Source organism: Muntiacus reevesi, chromosome 3 (genome assembly GCF_963930625.1).
Source record: "Muntiacus reevesi chromosome 3, mMunRee1.1, whole genome shotgun sequence".
NCBI classification, from domain to species: domain Eukaryota; kingdom Metazoa; phylum Chordata; class Mammalia; order Artiodactyla; family Cervidae; genus Muntiacus; species Muntiacus reevesi.
In genome coordinates, this window is record NC_089251.1 from 190,534,573 (window position 1) to 190,551,398 (window position 16,826).

The window sequence follows — 16,826 nt, forward strand, 5'->3', positions numbered from 1 at the left end:
GTGTGGCTCTGATCACATCAATCTTTTATTTTAAATAGTGTTTATTTTAAAGTAGTGTTTCCTCATTACAAAGAAAATTAAATAGCAATTTCTTAGATTGGTATTCAAGGATTTCTACAGTATGCCCTCCATTCTCTTATTCATTCATCTGTAATTATAAAATTCTATTTCAACCCATGCTCCAGACTCTTACTGGTTTTTATACATAATTTGTGTTTCCTGCTTCTAAGCTTTTACTCTGTAAATTTTCTACTATCTCTGCCAGTAAAAACTCTCCAATCTATTATAATTTAATAATTAAAATAAATTTAAAATTTATTATGCATGCTCAGTTGCGTCTTTTTGTGACCCCATGAACTGTAGCCCGCCAGGCTCCTCTGTCCAGGGGATTCTCCAGGCAAGAATGCTGGAGTGGGTTGCCATTTCCTCCTCCAGGGAATCTTCCCAACCCAGGGATCGAACCTGCACCTCCTGTGGCTCCTTCATTGGCAGGTGGATTCTTTACCAGTGAACCACCTAGGAAGCCAAAAATTTATTATGAGTATTATTAAGTTTCTAATATGTTCTTTAAGTTTCCAAACTCAAGTGTGGTACTTTGTGCCTTCAAGTCTCCTTTAGATCTAAACTGACCTCTCTGCAGACACTGGTGTAACTGTGAGGCTCACCAGGAGCTGACCTCTCTGCAGACACCCGTGTAACTGTGAGCCTCTCCAGGAGGTGACCTCTCTGCAGACACCCGTGTAACTGTGAGCCTCTCCAGGAGGTGACCTCTCTGCAGACACCCGTGTAACTGTGAGCCTCTCCAAGAGCTGACCTCTCTGCAGACACCCGTGTAACTGTGAGCCTCTCCAGGAGGTGACCTCTCTGCAGACACCCGTGTAACTGTGAGCCTCTCCAAGAGCTGACCTCTCTGCAGACACCTGTGTAACTGTGAGCCTCTCCAAGAGCTGACCTCTCTGCAGACACCCATGTGACTGTGAGCCTCTCCAGGAGCTGACCTCTCTGCAGACACCTGTGTAACTGTCAGCCTCTCCAAGAGGTGACCTCTCTGCAGACGGCCATTTAACTGTGAACCTCTCCAAGAGGTGTTCTGCTTCTTTTTTATATATCCTGTAGCTTTTGTTATAGCTCACCCTACAGAAAATTATCAATTAATTATTAATTCCCATTTTAATAAACCATAAAATAAGTACCCTTCTCTTGTTCAGATCAGTTCATCAGAGGTAGATTAGGGAAAGGAGGATGAAAATAATATCTTTCACACACCAACCACTTTTGCTCAATGAATGACAGGATCATGTATTTTATCCTCATCAATATCCCATTTATCTAAAAATTCACATTTGATATCCTATGCAAGACTTATGTTCTGTTCAACCAAAAACGGATGTTTGCAGAGGAAAGGGAGATAATCACACGAAAATGTTTTCAAAATGTAAACGAAGCCAAAGATGGGAAAAAAAAACCAAACTTGGAACAGGTAGAACTATCTCTTCATTTGAGTTGCTTTATGGTTCTTATATACTAAAGATAAGGTGTCTAGGATTCTAATTCTGAACAAAGTGCCCTACATTCCTTCAAAAGCAGATTCTTAGAGAAAAAATTACCCTACCGTGTAGAGATTGAATTCTATAAATCATTTAGAAGAAAGTACAGATAGTCTTAGGAAAAAGGTAAGTGAAAACACCTAGGGGTTTCCATCAATACATAAACCAATGCAGAACGTTCTGATAGCACTGAAATAAAATACGCCTGCATTTGTTTCCCCTTATGGCTGTGTTTCCATGGTATCAAGCTTGGATTATCTTAACAGAAAGGGGCTGTGATTCTGGGAGATACTGACTTATTTTGGAGCATAACAATAAGTCATGTTGCTGTAACCACATTATTTTTCAATTATCTGCCTGATAATTCTTTATCAGTCATGAATTAAACACAGAAAATGAATGGAAACAGCTATAAAATTTATATAATATGCATCAAACAATCCCTCATAGCCGAAGTTATTGCAGAATATATGAAAACACTAGGTCTTTCTAAAAACTTATAAGATAATACACATTTGGACATAAATCACTTATTTCATAAATATACGTTAACATTGGTATTTACATTTTAATAAGCATTATTTACTTGGGACAGAGTTTTAAAGGAAAAAGGAGTCATAGAGTATTAAGTGTTCACTTTTGTCCTGTTTTTATAATGTTTAAAAAAATCTATCTTAAATTGAGATTTTTGTCTACATGAAAAAAATAGCTAAATCACAGAAAAGTCCATGTGCTACACAGATGGTGTTACTGATTGGGAAATATGGTAATATTTCTCAGCCTTACTTGTTGCTGGAAGAAATTAGAGGGCAGGCACATTGCTGACAGTCATTTGGCAATCCCTTGACGATGCCATAATAACCAAGAGCACATCGTTCACAGAAGTCACCAGCAGTGTGATGTTGACAGTTCTGTAAAGGAAGGGGAGTTTGTTTTTAAAGTAATGACAGAAGGTGATTTATCACAGAGCTCCCCGCCTCAGAGTCTGTGTGCTCCTGTGAACACACACACACACCCCATTGACAGAACTCAGTTATTAGCCCCACATATATTTTAAAATTTGTTTTTTAATTGAAGGATAATTGCTTTCCAGAATTCTGTTGTTTTCCGTCAAACCTCAACATGAGTCAGTCAGAGGTGTACATATGTCCCCTCCGTCTTGAGCCTCCCTCCCATCTCCTTCCCCTCTAGATTGTTACAGAGCCCCTGTTTGCATTCCCTGAGACATACGGCAAATTCCCGTTGGCTATCAATCTTACATATGATAACGTAAGTTTCCATGTTACTCTCTCTATACATCTCATCCTCTCCTCCCCTCTCCCTATGTCCATAACTTTGTTCTGTATGTCTGTTTGTCCACTGCTGCCTTGCAAACAAATTCATCAGAACCATTTTTCTAGATTCCACATATATGTGTTAGTATACGATATTTATCTTTCTCTCTCTGACTTACTTCACTCTGTATAATAGGCTCTAGGTTCATCCACCTCATTAGAACTGACTGAAATGTGTTCCTTTTTATGGCTGAGTAATATTTCATTGTGTATATGTACACATTTTTTAAAGAAGTTCTTTCATTTGAGAAGTTAATACTGGGCTGTTGTAGCTATAATGGCAAGAGTTTCTGTTCTCTTTTCCTTACATCAGTCTCTTTGATTTTCCTCTTATTCTAATCTGGAGAATAGACTTCACAAATTTCTAAAATGTATTGTATCATCTGGCTGTTTATGTTTCTTCTCTAAAAGTGCTAAAAAAGCACTAAAAATCCTAAGGTCTTGGTGCCTGACCATCAGTGGGCTTTTTGAAACCAAACCAAGGTGGAAAGCATAAGTATCTTAAGAGAAAACAGTTATAAAAAAAGAAAGAAAGAAAGGTCAGTCTTGTTTCCAGATTAAGAATATTACTCATCTAATTCTTGCCAAGTGTTGATTGTTCTCTATAGAAAGAGAGAACCCAATCTGAAACCAGGGATCTCAAGTCAGTATTTTCTTTTTATGTTTGCATAAGAGGTATTTGAGTAATATGCTTTAAGACATTTCCAAAAGAGAATGAGAACAGTTTTGGAATATAGTTTCACCACAAACAATAACTTAAGTCACTTCCTCTGACTCTTTTTGAGAGTTTATGCTATTCTCTGGGGTGAAACCATGGCATTATCACAATGAATTTTGGAACCCTGTCTATTGTTTCATTTTTTGGTGTTATGTTGAAAATACATTGTGTTACAAATAAGATTTTATAATTCACTGTTAAATTGATCTACTTTTCTAACAGGATACAAATAACAAATCTTCTAATTCTCCACCTCTCTCTCAGCAGATGTTAGCTTCTTATTTTCAGGGAAAAGGAAGTCCCCATTTGGTGTTCTCTCATCTTCCTGCCAAACAACAGACTATCTTTTCTGCCTCACTTTCCTTCCTTTCAATGTTTAGTTCCGTCCACAAGAAGTGGTGCATTGTTCTTTGTCTAAAGCTGCTCTCCTCTTAAACTCTGGTTTAGAAAAAAGGCCTTCTTTGTCTATTAACTCCAGCATCTGCATTTTCTCCTTCTTGATGGCTTACTTCCACTGACAGTTGAGGTTGGTTAAGCCTTTCATATCTTAAAAAAAAAAAAAAAAATCTCTGGGATCTCATGTTTCTGGACAACTTCCATCTTATCTTTGATAGGTTTATTAAAAAACATTATTTACATTGCTAGTCTCTACTTCCTTATCTCTTTTTCACCTCTTCATTCTTTAAACAGGCATGAAACACACACACACATACACACACACACACACACACACATATATATATATATATATTCTTTTTTAGATTCTTTTCCATTATAGGATATTACAAGATATTGAGTATAGTTTCCTGTGCTATATAGTATGTACATGTTGTTTATTTAATTTTATATATAGTAGTGTGTATATATTAACCCTAAACTCCTAATTTACTTCCCCTCTGACCCCAAACAGGCTTCTGATTTCACCACTGAAAGATACATCCAGGCTCATGAATATGATTTTTCTTGCTAAATCAAAATTTACTGACAAAAATCTGCCTTCATGATACATGAACCATCTGCAGCAGCTGATATTCCTGGCCATCCTTAGGTTGAAATTTTCTCTTTCTACAACAGTACATGAACCAAGAACTTCCGAATGTACAACCTGGATTTAGAAGAGGCAGAGGAACCAGTGAAGAGGAACTAAGGAGCCTATCGATGAAGGTGAATGAGAAAGCTGGCTTAAAACTCAACATTCAAAAAGCTAAGATTATGGCATCCAGTTCCATCACCTCATGGCAAATAGATGGGGAAAAAAGTGAAGATAGTGACAGATTTTATTTTCTTGGGCTGCAAAATCACTGTGAATGGCGCCTGCAGCAATGAAATTAAAAGATGCTTGCTCCTGGGAAAAAAGCTATGACAAATCTCAAGAGCATATTTAAAAAGTAGAGACATCACTTTGCTGACAAAGGTCCACATCGGCAAAGCCATGGTTTTTCCAGTAGTCATGTACAGCTTTGAAAGGTGAACCATAAAGAAGGCTGAATGCCAAAGAACTGATGCTTTCAAACTGTGGTTTTGGAGAGGACTCTTTTTTTTGGGGGGGGGGGGTAGAGAGGACTCTTGAGAGTTCCTTGGACTGCAAAGAGATCAAAACAGGCATTCCTAAAGGAAATCAACCCTGAATATTCATTGGAAGGACTGATGCTGAAGCTCCAATACTTTGACCACTTGATGTGAAGAGCTCACTCATTGGAAAAGGCCCTAATGCTGGGAAAGATTAAGGGCAAGAGGAAAAAGGGATGACAGAGGATGAGATGGTTGGATGGCACCACCGACTCAACGGACGTGAGTCTGAGCAAACTCTGGGAAACAGTGAAGGATAGGAAGTCTGGTGTGCTTCAGTGCATGGGGTCACAGGTTTGGACATGATTCAGGGACTGAACAACAATACAGTTTCTCTAATAGTACAGTGTACTGACTGATTATCTTTCTCTATGGCTACTCTTTCTTATTTTCCTTCATGGATTTGTTCCCCCTTTCTGTTGAGTAAGATTGGCCCTTTCTAACTTCGGCTCTCATTTCTTCTCTTTCTCTTTCCTACATTTTCTACCTTGATCAATTCAGCTATCAGGGCTTCCCAGGTGGTGCCGGTGGTAAAGAACCTGCCTGCCAATTCAGGAGACATAAGAGATGCAAGTTCGATCCCTGGGTCAGAAAGATCCCCTGGAAGAGGAAATGGCAACTCGCTCCAGTACTCTTGCCTGGAGAATCCCATGGACAGAGGAGTCTGGTGGGCTACAGTCCGTGGGGTCACGAAGAGTCAGACACGACTGATGTGACAGCACATAGCTATCATCTGTCTGTCCCAAACTCTAAATTTTATATATTCTGCCTAATATCTATCTCTAATGAGTTCCATACTTAAGTTTCTAATTGCTTCTTAGATAGATCTTCTTGTATAACATAAAAGTATTTGAATGAGAAATCTCAAAAATTAAGTTCATCTCTTTCAAAACCTCCTAATGCTCCTGTATCTCCCATTTAATTTGGGGTCACTATCATCTCCCTGGCAAAGCAAGAAAGACCTTTATAATTTAGCCTCTGCTTACTCCTCCAGTCTTCTGTCTAGTTCCTGTAACCTTCACACTGTATGCTAAAGCTATATGGGACTATCTGAAATTCTCAAATTATGCAGTGCTTCCCCTTACCTCTGGGAGTTTTCATATGCAAATATCTTGTTCTGGGATGTTTTTCCTCCTCTTAACTTGGCTAACACATATTCATTCAGCTCTCATTTTCACTGTCACTTTCTCTGATAAACATTCCCTGATGCCTGAAGTCTGGGCTAAATTCTTCTTCTCGCTCAACACAGTGACTGAAATATGTTGACGTTCAATGATTATTTTGAATGACTGCATAAATGAATGTACTTTCTAGGTATTATAGATAAAAACTGGTTAGGCTTCTTAAGATGAAAAAGGTCAGTTTCAAGTCTAAAGAATTTGCAGTAAGGTGGCTAGCAGGGAGAGAGGATCTGTCATATTTGGATACTGATTTAAGTACCATAATCCTCTCTTATTCAATCATCCAAAGGAACCACTGTATTTCAGCAAGAAAATAGCCATTTCATATTTAACAGTAGCATGGTGAGAGATAATGATTCCAAGATAAAATAATTATCTGTGAATTCCAGTCTCAAATCATTCAGCAAGTTGCCAAACGATGAAAGGGTGTTAACTGGGGAGTGCTTTAAGAATATACTTTATAGTTATAGAAATGAGCAGATGTCCCAAAATACATGGGATCTTAAGCAACAATTGTTAACATTTGCCTTTGTAAAAAAAAAAGAAAGAAAACCTGCACAATAAATTATTTATGTAACTTACGTAATACTGATAAGTGAGTCAACACAAAAAATAATGCTGATCATTACTAAAAACACAGATATTAAAAAATATGGTTTGCTTCTTTTATACCTACAACTCTGTATAATTTCTACAAAGAGATAGCAAATATTTGAACTTTATCTGGACAGTCAATCTTTCACAGGGTTGCTGACATACTAAACTTGGTTAACTGAATCAAATGTCCCACTTAGCCCCACAAACACAGCACACAAATCATGATGCTGTTTTTGAAACTTTTGACATCAATCTTTCATATAACTTTCTTGTTTGCTTTGAAATCGAGGACATAATATTTCTCTTGTACAGAAATTAGTCTTCAGAAAAAAATTTTATGTGTTAGAGGCCTAAAGAGAAGTTTAATGATCTGGAGATTAATATATGCCAGTATCATTTCAATAGTAGATTACAATATATAGCGTTCGTTTTTGTTTTTTGAATATGGGAAAACCAAGTTCTGCCTTCTGAAGCTTTGCAGATTAAATCCTCCCTGGTGGCTAAGAAGGTAAAGGCTCAGCCTGCAGTGCAGGAGACCTGGGTTTGACCCCTGGGTGGGGAAGATTCCCTGGAGAAGGGCATGGCAACCCACTCCAGTATTCTTGCCTGGAGAGTCCCATGGACAGAGGAGCCTGGAGGGCTACAGACCATGGGGTCACAGAGTCGGACAGGACTGAGCGGCTACACTTTTACTTTCACAAAGCTTTTCCTTATGCTGCTTGGAAACTTGTTTCACTCTAATTTCAATTAGCGACCCAAGCTCTGCCTCCTGAAGCTATACAGATTAAGTCTAATTTCCATTTCCCAGGGAAAGTCTTCAAATATCTTAATAACATTATTACTTCCTAAATCTTTTTTTTTTCAAGCTAAACAGTTAACAACCCTGATTAGTCAGAATTTCTCTTAAAATAGAGATTATAAGTCTCACAAATATATTTAACATACTTCCATCCCTGATCTTGATCTTATACAAGTGAATCTATAGTAAAGTAAGAACTCCTATTTCATAGAAATTGCTATTATGTGTCATTCCCTCTGTTTTTTCCCTTAAACACTAGTATATAAATTCCTAGAAGGCAATGCCCACTCATTCCTCATCTTTATATTCCCAGAACCCACGACGATGCTTGAACATGGTAATACTTATTAACAAATGCCTCAACAATGAATAAACAAGTGAGTCTAAGTTCAAAATCTACTCTATTAATTTAAGCTTGTTAATTGTGGCTTATAATTCTGCCCGCCAGGCTCTTCTTGATTATTGACAGCATCCAACACTGTAGGTAACACTTCCAGCTTTACATCATCTGAATATTTGATAGATTTCAACCAAATCACTAATAGAGATTTTGAACATGACGGGGTCAAACACAAACCCTGTGCCTCATCAGTGGAGACACTGATAGACCTTACTGTAGGGTATGCTGTTTAGCGGCTTCTACACCCACTGAACCTGGGAACTGGTTACTGTTTGGCTTATATTTTCAGCCCTGTTTGTGAGCATATAATGAAATGTTCTATCAAACGCCTATTTGAATAAACCAGAGTCTGAGCCATAGATCTCTTAGGTTATGACTTAAGCAAATTATTTAATTTCTCTCAGCATCATTTTATCAGCTGTATTAGAAGGAATAATCCTTTCTCATCAATCTATGGTAAGAACAAATGAGAAAAGATTATCTCCAGTGGCAAGTCCTGGTTCTGGTACATACATAAGGTTGGACACATGGTAGCCGTTAATCTTTTTTGCTAGATTTGACACATAACTTATCACATTCTCTGATGAGTTTGAAATTATACTGAGAATCATGGAACTACAGTCTCAGATGTTATATACATAGTAACTCAAGCAATTAGCCTGATATGTCTTATTTTAAGGGAACCTATTCTGATTGGTAATAAACATTATTTATGTTTCACTGGAGATCAAACTCAATCCATCTCTTACATTCTACTTTCTTTTTTAAAACCTGGTATGATACTTTACTGTTTTCCATCCTGTGACGAATTTCATATTTTCATGATTTTGCAAATTTTTTTCATATATGGTTCTTAATCACATGGCAGATTCTATTAATATACTGGGGTAAAATTCACCTGGACCTTCAAAATCACAGTCATTCCATCAGCTAAAAGTATGATTACAATCAGCAAGTATTATTTCATACTGGATTTGAAACGGGATTCTAATATTTTTTACCCAAGGGTTTATAAGTTACTTAATATTGTTTAGGATTAATTTTCAGAGTTGTAATACAATACTAATAATTTCTATCTTGGTAAATAGATTAAATAAGATAAGGTTTATTTTTAAAAGACCTTAAACATAGAAGATTCCAGTTATGAGTTTACTGAAGATGGAGCTAATTGCTTAACCACGGAGACTGACAGTGTTACAGACAACAGAGCAGATCAATATTTATTTTATCCTTTCATTTTAAAATAAGAATTGTGATAGAAATAATATTTTCACAAATTGTTTAGAAAGTTACTTGTGCCAGCTGAGGTTTCAATATTCCCATGCAAAATATAGGAGAAATAATACTGACTACGTAAGTCACTCAGTCATGTCCTACTCTTTGAGACCCTATGGACTGTAGCCCGCCAGGCTCTCTGTGGATTTCCCAGGCAAGAATACTGGAGTGGGTTGCCATTTCCTCCTCCAGGGGATCTTCCCAACCCAGGGATCAAACCACTGTTTCTTATGTTTCCTGCACCGGCAGGTGGGTTCTTTACCACTAGTGGCACCTGGGAAGCCCAATATCGACTATAGGTGTAGTGACTATTAAATGAGAATATATTGTGTATAAAGAGACAAAGCTATAGATGTGTGTTATATAAACTCTTAAAACTCTATCTCATCTATTTTTATGATTGTGTGTGTGTGTGTGGATTAGTATTAATTCACCTACCTCTTCTCCCCCTTCTGGCATGAGGTTCAATATCTTGTAGTTTTTACTACTTCATTTTGAAGAAAATTTTCCTTAAGAAGCAATTGTAACTTCGATATTGGTAATACTATGCCTATGTGTAGGATTTATTAGCATCTACGAAGAAGCAACAGTTCTCTTGTGTCATTAAGAATTATTAAGAGTAATTACAAAGTGATGTGAGTTTTATTTTACAGTTCAAATACTTAGCTTGTGAAAATTTCTATACTTTTTTCTACTCTTTATTTTTGAAGAAAGGAATAAAGGAAAAGAAAAAACAAGATAAGAGAAAATCTAGCATAGCACTAGATATAGCATTGCTTTTTACAGTAATTTTTGATTAATTATCATCTGATCGGTTCTTCAACTATAAATGGTGGATAATATGTATGGTAATTATCATCTTTATTATCATTAATCATTATAGCTATCACTTCTACTATAGAGCTTATCATGTGCCAACATGTTCTAAGCCTTTTATCTAGCATTTCATTGAATCCATAGAAAAACTCTATGATTCAGTACTATTATTATCTTCATTTTATAAATGAGGAAATTAAGACACCATTGAGTTTAAATAAGTTGACTAAGCTTACACAGACCATAATGGATAAAGCCATAATTTGAATCAAGGCAGTCTGACCACAGAGTCATGTTTATAACCACCATGCCAACATAGAGGACATTGCACTGTGTAGTGGATATGATATTTAACTGGGAAACACAGTAAAAATAATAAAGAAATAAGTATGCTTCAGTTGCTTCAGTTATAGCATTGGAGTAATCATAGTTATTTCCTACTTGCCTCATGAAGCTGTTTCAAAAATGAACAAAGTTGCCTAAACCCAAAAGCTGTAAGCTCCCTGAAGGAAAATATAAAAATTCAGAGCACAATAATTTATACTAGCTGTGCATGTCTGATGCACCTATGCATTTATTTTTATTTCACATAGGGATATCTCAGAAAATCGAGCTATAGTAAGAATTGTTGGCACAAAAATAGTTATAGTAACCAGTTGGTCAAAAGAGTACAGACAGTATAAATACAACAATTTTTATCTGAAATAAAAATGAAATTAAACCATAATTTTTATGAGGATTTCTAAATTATTCATTGTTGTTCAGTCGCTAAGTTGTGTCTGATTCTTTGCGACCCTATGAACTGCAAGACACCAGGCTTCTCTGTCCTTGACTGTCTTCTGGAGTTTGCTCACACTCATGCCCATTGAGTCAGTGAAGCTAGCCAACTACCTTATCCTCTGTTGCCCGCCTTCTCCTCCTGCCCTCAATCTTTCCCAGCATCACATGGAGTGACATTACTATTATAATTTCCAGTGAAGATAGCATAAGAAAGAAAAATGCATTTAATTTTCACTTAAGAATGTATGTTATGTTAACCACCTCCTCTGAAATTATCTATTGAATTTTACAAGCCAGAGGTTGGAAAAAAATATTACCCTTAAACCAAATGACAATTATTTCAAGAATTCAAGGATGGTTAGTATCTTCACCTCCACTCTAGTCCTCACAAATAAGCATGTTATAAATTTCCATATTCTGCCTTGGTTGAAAGAAGATAACCTTTAAGAAGTTAGGAATAAAACGTTGTCTTAATAGGATGAAAACTTTTACCTTAAACTAATCACCAGAATTGTACTTTGTGATAAAAGATGAGTCATTCTTATTAAAATCATTAACAAGATAGGAAGCTGACCACCCTCCTATATAACATTTTTTTGAGACTTAATCAAAGCAGAACTATGAAATTATTATATGAGAGATAGCTCTGGCAAGGAAGACACATATATAGGTTTTTGAAAATATTGTAAATATAAAAATAACTGAATCAACTAAGAAATGTCTAGAGCTAGAAAGAAAGTGGTTGGATATTAAAAAACATGCAAAAAAAAAATAAAAAAAAATAAAAAACATGCAAAAAATCTATTTTGTCAATATTTACCAGTAATGTCCAGTTAATAAATACATTGAAACAAAAAAATGTAATGCTTACCATTAAGAAGAAAATGTAAGATACATGGCAATAATTTTAACATAAGAAATGCATAGTCCATATAGGTAATACTAAAAAAAACTATGAGACATAAAATGTTTGAAAGTGAAGAGTATCATATTCTTCGGTTTAGGGAGGATAATTCAATAGTGTAAAGATGATGATTGTTTATGAATAGCTTAACACAATTCAAATAAAAATTCTAGTACTATTTTTTGGGGAAGAGAGGAAATAGTAAATCAAACTGTCATTTGAAAGAATTTATAAGTACAACAAGCTAAGAAAATTAGAAAAAGAAGTGTAGCAAAGGGCCTTGCTTTACTAGAATTTATAATTTACCATAAAATGAAGGTAATCAGGGCATTATAATAAGAACTAAAATGTAAGGAGAAAAGAAAAGATGCTCTTTAAAACATATCTTAACATGAGCAAAAGAAATACGTGTATATTCAGACACCATGATGTGTCAGGGAGAAAAGGAAATATTATTAAGTAAATGTTTCTTTAAACATATTTGAAGAAAAATTATCTCCCCACATTGTAATAAATTCTGGAAAGATTAAAAAGTTGAATCTAAAATGCAATCATAGAAATAATGGTAAATACTATGCAATCTCAGTATAGATGTTTAAAGTCATTGCCTGGGGGAGATAACCATGAGAATGAATATTGTTAGAGAAGCAAACTGCTCCAAGGATTCAGTCCTAGGAATATCAATATATTGATTTCAGGTAATGAGGAGAAAACAGCAAAGAAAACTATCAAAGAGCAGACTTTACCGAGAATAATCATGTCCAGAAAATTAAACTGAAGAAAAGCTTCAAGAGGAATGGGTGATTCAGCATAGCAAACACTGCTGATAAATCAAGTACAATGAAGGCCTGAACACTAATTGTTGGTAAGTGGTAGAGGGAAAGCCTGATGTTAGTAGTTCAAGGGGGAATGGTAGGAGAGAAATTGTAGATGGAGTATAAACTCTTTTCCATGTTAAAGGAGATGAATGAAGTAGTACAAGTCAAGAGGGAAAGTGGAATCAAGAGAGATTGATTGATTGATTGATTTTCTAGATAGAAGAATCAAAATGTGATTCAGAAGGGAGAGGAGAATAACGGTGGACAGAGTGGGGGAGAGGGCATACGTGGCACACTCGGTTTTTTCTAGAAACAAGAACAGTTTATCCAAACTCATGGAAGAATCACAGTAATTGCATACAGATGCAGAAAAAATAGGTGCATGTGTTAGTGGGAGCTTGGGTTAGTTCTCTTCTGATTGCTTCTAATTTCCAGTGAAATAAGAAGAAGCAAGGCCATCAACCGAAAGTAAAGACGGAAATGGGTCTGGGAAGGGTTTGAAGCTTGAAGAGGGAAGAGAAGGTATCAAATTATCATCCAGGAAAGTGATCAAGATGCTGGACTGGAGAGATATGGCATGGTGGAATTGCAGCAGAGAGGTTCCATTTGAAGTCAGTGATGGTGAAATTATGGTGAGACTAGTCAGCATAATCATGTGTTTTTCAATAGCCACATTCAGCTTAGAATGCACAGGCATTCGAGGAGTAGGATTTAGCCAGAATTAGAATTCACTGAGTAAATGCTAGTAAATGAGTAGTAATAAGAGAAATGAACATTACAAAGCAGCGATAATAAAGAAGGGTCATGGATATTAAGTTGGTTAAGAAAGTGATGGCATGGGAGACAAAAGGAATGATAAAAGATGTGAATGTCAATGATGAGACTAAAAATGTTGACACTGAAGTATTAAGAAATGAAAAGTGAAGTCGCTCAGTCATGTTCAACTCTTTGCGACTCCATGGACTATATAGTCCATGGAATTCTCCAGGGCAGAATAATGGAGTGGGGAGCCATCCCCAGTCAAAGGAGAGGATAGTTTACCTTGAGACTATAGAGGCTCTCAGTTCCTGATAATGACAAGTCCTTGGAAAGGCTCGTGGAGTGAGGACAAGACACTAAAGTTAAGGGCGTGGAAGAGTTCATTTTATGGACGTCGGAATCAGCAGGAATTATGCCAGAAGTGGTGCTACAGTGAATGGCAATGATGCAAATGAAAAATCTTCTAGGAATGTGGTGGGTGACTCGAGGGTTAGAAGATGGTTTCAACAAGCAGGTAGAGTGGGCAAATCAGTGGAGATGTGAGAATCAAAGCTGGGGGCTATTACAGAGGAGACAGGGTGATATGAAAGTGGCCCCACCTTCAGGGTCAGGGGAATGAAGACTGTGAGAAAAAACAGTGGCTTTCACTGGAGAGCGCAGCTGGGGGAGCAGTGTGCTGGAAAACCACATCTCACTTTGAGCAAATGAAGAGGAAATCAAGGGAAGAGGGAGACTTTTAGGGATTTTGCTTATTTCTGGTCATGAGTTCCACAAGGCTCCATGGGGGTTTCAGAAGGCTAGGAGAGGTGGTGAAGGAGTTCGGCTGAGACACCCAGAGCTGTGTGGGGATTAGATTTTGGGGGCCCCAAGTGACACAGAAAACTTGAATTTCTCCATAGCTCTGACTGTTCCACGGATGAGAAAATGGGGTTTAGCAGGAATATCACAACAATTAAAAAAAAAAAAAAAGAGCAGTTAAAAATTCTTTAAAAATAGTTAAATTATGGGATATCAAATCAAAGAGTGTAAAGATTATAAAGACTAGCAACATAATATGCTCGTGAAATGTACATTTTAAAAAAACACAGGACCTAAAATTACACCTATGGTATCATATAAATCTTCTTTATAAGCAAATACATAAAATTGGTGGGAAACACATAAAATATTAAATGTCTATCTTAAATTTTAGATGACTTCTTTTCCTTAATACTTTTCTATAATTTCTGAATTTCTTACAAAGAGTTTATTTTTAATTATAATCAGAAAAAAAAACCCCTTGTGATTCTGGTACTTGTCTAAGATGCTGTTGGTACTAATGCACTATTTCTTGACATGAGCAGTGATTTTTCCAGTTATAATTTTTAAATTATTTTTAAAAATGCATAGTATGTTGTCTTTTCTTCAAATGTTTCTTACACACACACACTCACACACATACGTATACAATTAAGTTCCCTGCAGGTTAGCTGATCTCTGCACTCAGTTTATGAATATGTGTAAGGAGAAACAAGAACATGGGCTTTATTCAAGAAAGGCTCAGGTGAGTACCTGGCATATGGAGGTTTCAGGGTCACACAGGTTGCTATGTCCATGACACTGACAGGGTACACAGGTTCCCAGGCTTGGTCCAGGGGTACGGCCACCTGGCTCAGAACGCAGCCGATAAAATCCTGGCATGCATGTCTGAAAGAAAACGGAGCCAATTAGGAGAGCCAACTTAGAAAGCTTTCTTTAGCAAAACTTGGGTTCTTCAGCAGTTAAAAAGAAAGATATTTTTCGTCCCATCAGTGGTAAAGGCAACACCACTTACAAACAGTGAATGTCACTTTTGATTCCTAATGTGTATTTCTGCCTGGTCCATCAAGTATACAGGCAGCATCTGTGCTATCAGATGTTAGCAAAGGAAAGTTGTCATTTGCAAATACCACTCAGCCTGAACAAACTTCACATAGTCTTTTTTCTTGAGGAAGAAGTTTGTTTTTAAATAAAATTGTCATATGGACTAAAGAGAGAATCCCAATGTCCTTGACAGCCTAAAAGTTGTCTCCACTGTGCTTGATGGGTAGCTTGATGAGTTCAATGAGACTCAGCAAAAAATTAAATAAATAAAAAGTATTGCGGTTGCATTATTTATATAGGTATAATTTAAAGACTATAAAAGTAAGAAATTCAAAATAATGAGAGCTTTACATGTCTTGGGAATATTAGGCCACCGATAAAATGTATCTTTTCTTGATGTAGTTTTTTTCATCTTGCAATAAAAATCTGAGAGCAAACAGGAAACTGCTAACAAAGCTGACATACGCAAAATCAAGGCTTCCATCTTCATTCGGGTTTATTATGTAAATTTATCAAGAAACATCACTGGCTTTTTGGAAGAAAGCCCATCGCTCTGAAGAGGAAATGAGAACAGTCCTGTGTTCTGGGCTCAGATCTCTTAGTATGCAAAGCTGCTGCATTTATCAGCCATTGTTGATTTATGAGTAAGAGGTAGGAGCTAGTTTTTCAGATTCCACTAAAGATTATGAAGGGATGTTATCCATGTCAACTTTTTTCCATAGGAAGAACTTCTTAATGCCTTTGCATTCTTTTGGTTCTGGACCAAAAGAACCAAACCAGGGTGGAGTAGGTAGAGGTTCCTTAGAAAAAGAAAATGATCAATAGGTCAATAATCTGCATTCTCTTGTTTGTTTTGATTTGGATAATTTGAGAGTACTTCAATTAAGCACTTAAGATTCTCTCTGCTTTTATCTCGGCCTGTAGGAAATTCTAATGAGATATAATAATGTCCTGAATTTGAGCAAGCTGATAAAACCAGGAATAGTATTCAAAATATTTGGAGTTCTATTTTTCTTACGGTGGAAAAATCAGATACTTGAATAAGTTTATTCATACTATTCAAAATCAAGGTTCATTTTTGCTATTGTTACCAAGTAAGGTCTGGAAATTATGACTCAGGAATTCATTTAAGCACAATTGAGGTAACAATCTAAGGTGTATTTAAAAATGTTACACAGTGTAGGTTGTTCCAACTCTGGTGCATGCTGACTGTAGAATAAAATTGGATTTTCTTTGTATAGATTTCATCCTTGGATACCTACATAATTACTGTTATTTTACGGGTATATTTTCTTGGGGGGGGTGTCTTTAAAAAACACACAAATTGAGAGTTCCTAGCTCTATTTTTTAAATCAAACAGAAGTTTAAAACAAGTCTTGCAAGAAGAATAACATTAAGAGATGGTCATTTTCATTGAGGAATCATATGCAACTCAATGTTATGGACTGAAATCTAAAGCAGCCCTGGCAGGTGACATTTACTGTAAT

At 36.3% G+C, this 16,826-nt stretch overlaps 1 protein-coding gene across 1 annotated transcript in view; it reads right to left on the reverse strand.

Annotated features, from left to right (window-relative positions):
* LAMA2 (laminin subunit alpha 2) overlaps positions 1 to 16,826 on the reverse strand; it is a 673,037-nt gene that overhangs the window by 201,399 nt on the left and 454,812 nt on the right. The window contains exons 29-30 of the mRNA XM_065931349.1: positions 15,049 to 15,183; positions 2,334 to 2,458 (exon numbers count right to left, since the gene is read on the reverse strand). Coding sequence (XP_065787421.1) covers positions 2,334 to 2,458; positions 15,049 to 15,183 — 260 coding nt within the window. The remainder of the gene's footprint in view (positions 1 to 2,333; positions 2,459 to 15,048; positions 15,184 to 16,826) is intronic.